Source organism: Apus apus, chromosome 5, assembly GCF_020740795.1.
Source record: "Apus apus isolate bApuApu2 chromosome 5, bApuApu2.pri.cur, whole genome shotgun sequence".
NCBI lineage: Eukaryota > Metazoa > Chordata > Aves > Apodiformes > Apodidae > Apus > Apus apus.
The window spans coordinates 60,240,997-60,243,898 of NC_067286.1; the positions used below are offsets into that span (position 1 = coordinate 60,240,997).

General features: G+C 58.6%; 1 protein-coding gene across 1 annotated transcript; it reads right to left on the bottom strand.

Annotated features, from left to right (window-relative positions):
* Window positions 1–695: 695 nt before the first annotated feature.
* On the bottom strand, window positions 696–2,552 carry SIX6 (SIX homeobox 6). The gene is made up of 2 exons (XM_051622294.1): window positions 1,981–2,552; window positions 696–864 (listed from the first exon to the last, which is right to left on the bottom strand). The coding sequence occupies exons 1-2, from the start codon at window positions 2,550–2,552 to the stop codon at window positions 696–698; spliced, it is 741 nt and encodes a 246-aa protein (XP_051478254.1).
* Window positions 2,553–2,902: the final 350 nt, after the last annotated feature.

Here is a 2,902-nt window from a genome sequence, read left to right on the forward strand (position 1 = left end):
TTTTATTATGGTTTTAGGCTGCTTCATACAGTTTCGTCCTGCACATGCTCTACAAGTCACCTGTGCACATAGAGAACAAGCCAAAAATAATAATAATAATTAATAATAATAATAGAAAAAAATCTACCATAGCAATCCCTTAAATAAGTAAATAAACGTCATATATATATATATATAAACCCTTTAAAGTAAAGCAAAACCCAACCAAAAGAACAGCGTCTTTTCAGCATGGAACATCCCCGCGGGGTAAGGGCAGGCGTTCAGACATTTTGCAACTTCGCATTCGCTTATTTAGTTGTTGTTTTGTTGTTGTCGTTACTGTTGTTGTAATTTTTTTTTTACGTTTAGTGGGCTTTGTTTTCAGTGTTGTTGTTTTTTTTGTTGTTGTTCTTGTCGTGGGTTTTTTTTCTGTGGGTTTTTTTTTTTTTTTTTTAGGCATCAATCCTTCAAATCCTTCGAAATAAAAGGCGGCAACGGTTTTCAATTCACGTTTTTCGATGCAGCCTGCTGCGGGGCTGGGAGGGAAGCGCGTTCGGGCGGCGGGCGGCTGGGGAGCTCCCCCCCCCCCCCGCCCCTGGTACCCCGACTTTGGCGACCGCGGCCGGGCGATCGCAAGCCCCCGTTGCTCCATCCGTGTCGGCAGGCACCGGTTAGCAGGACCTCCCGCTCCCCCCCGGTTTGTGATGGCGGTGGCGTCAGATGTCACATTCACTGTCGCTGGATGTGATGGAGATGGCGGAGGTGGCCGCTTTGCTGGAGAGGCTGGCTGCGGGGCTGGAGGCCGCCCCCACCGCCTCCCCGCCGCTCTCCTCCTCCGCTTGCAGCGAGCGCACCGAGCCCTGCGTGAGGACCTGCTGCTGTAGCCTGCAAGGAACCGGCACACACAGCATCACCCACCGCGCCCCGGGGACCCGCCGACAGATTCCCCCCTCGTTATTCCCACCCCTACGGGCTCCCCCGATCGACAGCCCCACCTCCAGTTATCCCAGTCTGAGAGACTGGGATAGCACCAGTTATCCCAGTCTGAGAGACCGAGTGCCCACCCCAGGGCCGGCCACTCAAGGCAGCCTGCCCCTCACCCGAGGGGTCGGTGATCCCCTGTGGCATCTCCTTCCAGCAGGCCTTACATCTTCCTTCTCCGCCGATGAACAAGGGGATGCGGGTGACAAGCCCTGATTTCCCAAAAATTTCCCCGAAGCGCATCCACCCGGCTGCTCGCAGTGGCTGCTGCGGGGTGACAAGTGGAATCCCACCACCGGGACAGAGATAACGGGGGGGGGCTCTGCATTCTTCCCCGCTTCCCACAGCATCTGCTTGTGCCGCAAATGTCGGGGTAATGCTGCTCATTTGGAGTTGCAATTTTGTTTTTTAAGATTAAAAAAAAAAAAAAAGAAAAAAGAAAAAGAAATAAAGAAAAGAGGAAAAAAGGGAGAGGAGAAGGCGGGAGAAGAGTCATAAGAAAAAAAACATCCCAAGAAATGTTCCCGGCTGGCTCCGGCAGAGCTTTAGGCCAAGGTGTCTCCCTGCAAACGAGCAGGGCCCGCAGAGGGAATTGCCGGCTCTGCTCCAGGCGGACATAAACGAAAGAGGTTTCTCTATGTCCGGACAAAACTTGGCTTGGCCGCTGAATAAGGCCCTTCCTGCCGCCGGGTCCTGCCGGGGTCACGGCGGCTCCGCCAGCCGCGGTGCCCGGGTGGGTTTCTCCCCCGCCTCGCTCCCCGAAAAGCTGCCAAGGGAGAGCCGGGACGAGGACCCCCACCGATTTAAATAAATACATAGAAATTAAAAAGCCGTTGGGTTCTCCCGCTGCTCCTGTTTTATCTCGCTGCATTTCCCATGGAGAAACTTCCCGGGCTCCTGTTCCCCCGAACCCGAGGCGGGGGGATGGCAGCAGCACCGGGGCCGCCTCCCGGGCAGCAGGACACCGGTCCCCGGGGCGGGTGGGGACCCCGTGCCCCGACGGGACGGGCAGCACCTTACCTGTTCTTAGCGGCTGCTGCCCTGTCCCTTTGCCTGCGGTTTTTGAACCAGTTGCCCACTTGCGTGGGGGTAAGTCCCGTGGCCTGAGCCAGTTCCCGCTTTTTGCTGGGGTTGGGGTAAGGGTCCTGCAGGTACCACTCCCTCAGCAAATGCCTCGTCCGCTCCTTGAAGCAATGTGTCTTCTGCTCGCCGTCCCAGATGGTGCGGGGCAGCGGGAACTTCTTCCTCACTCGGTACTTGTCCACCGGCCCCAGGGGTCGGCCCCGCAGCTTCTCTGCCTCCTGGTAATGCGCTTCCAGCCAAAGGGCTTGCAGTTTGGCGTGGGACTCCTTGGTGAACTTGTGGTTCTCCAGGATGTGGTAGAGCTCCCGGTAGTTCCCCGTGTGGAAGGCCACGATGGCCCGGGCTCTCAGCACCGACTCGTTCTTGTTGAGGGCCTCGCAGGCCGCGGGGGCTACGGGCAGGGACCAGAGGAAGCGCCCCAGGCGCTCGATGTCCCCGCTTTCCTCCAGGGTCTCGCATACCCCGGCCACCTGCTGCGGGCTGAAATTGAGGATGGGCAGCTGGAACATGGAGGCGGCGCCGGGCTCCGCTCCGCGCTCCGCGCACCCCCGGCGATCCCCGCCGCCGCCCCGCACACCCCCGCGGCGGGGAAGCGGGCAGCGGGCCCGGCGGCCGCCCCTCGCTCCTCCGCTTCTGCCTCCTCCGGTGCCGGCGGAGCTGCCGCGGGAGGGACGGTGGAAGGAGGAGAGGCGATGGGAAGAGCTCGGCGGCTCCGGAGACTGGGGGCGGTGGGCAGGGGGGAGGCGGAGGAGGATGGAGCAGGGAGGAGGGCGGGCGTGCGGGGAGGGAGGGAAAGGGGGGGAAGAGGAAAAAAAAAAAAAAAAAAAAGGCCAAAAAAAGGGAAAAAGAACAACAAAAA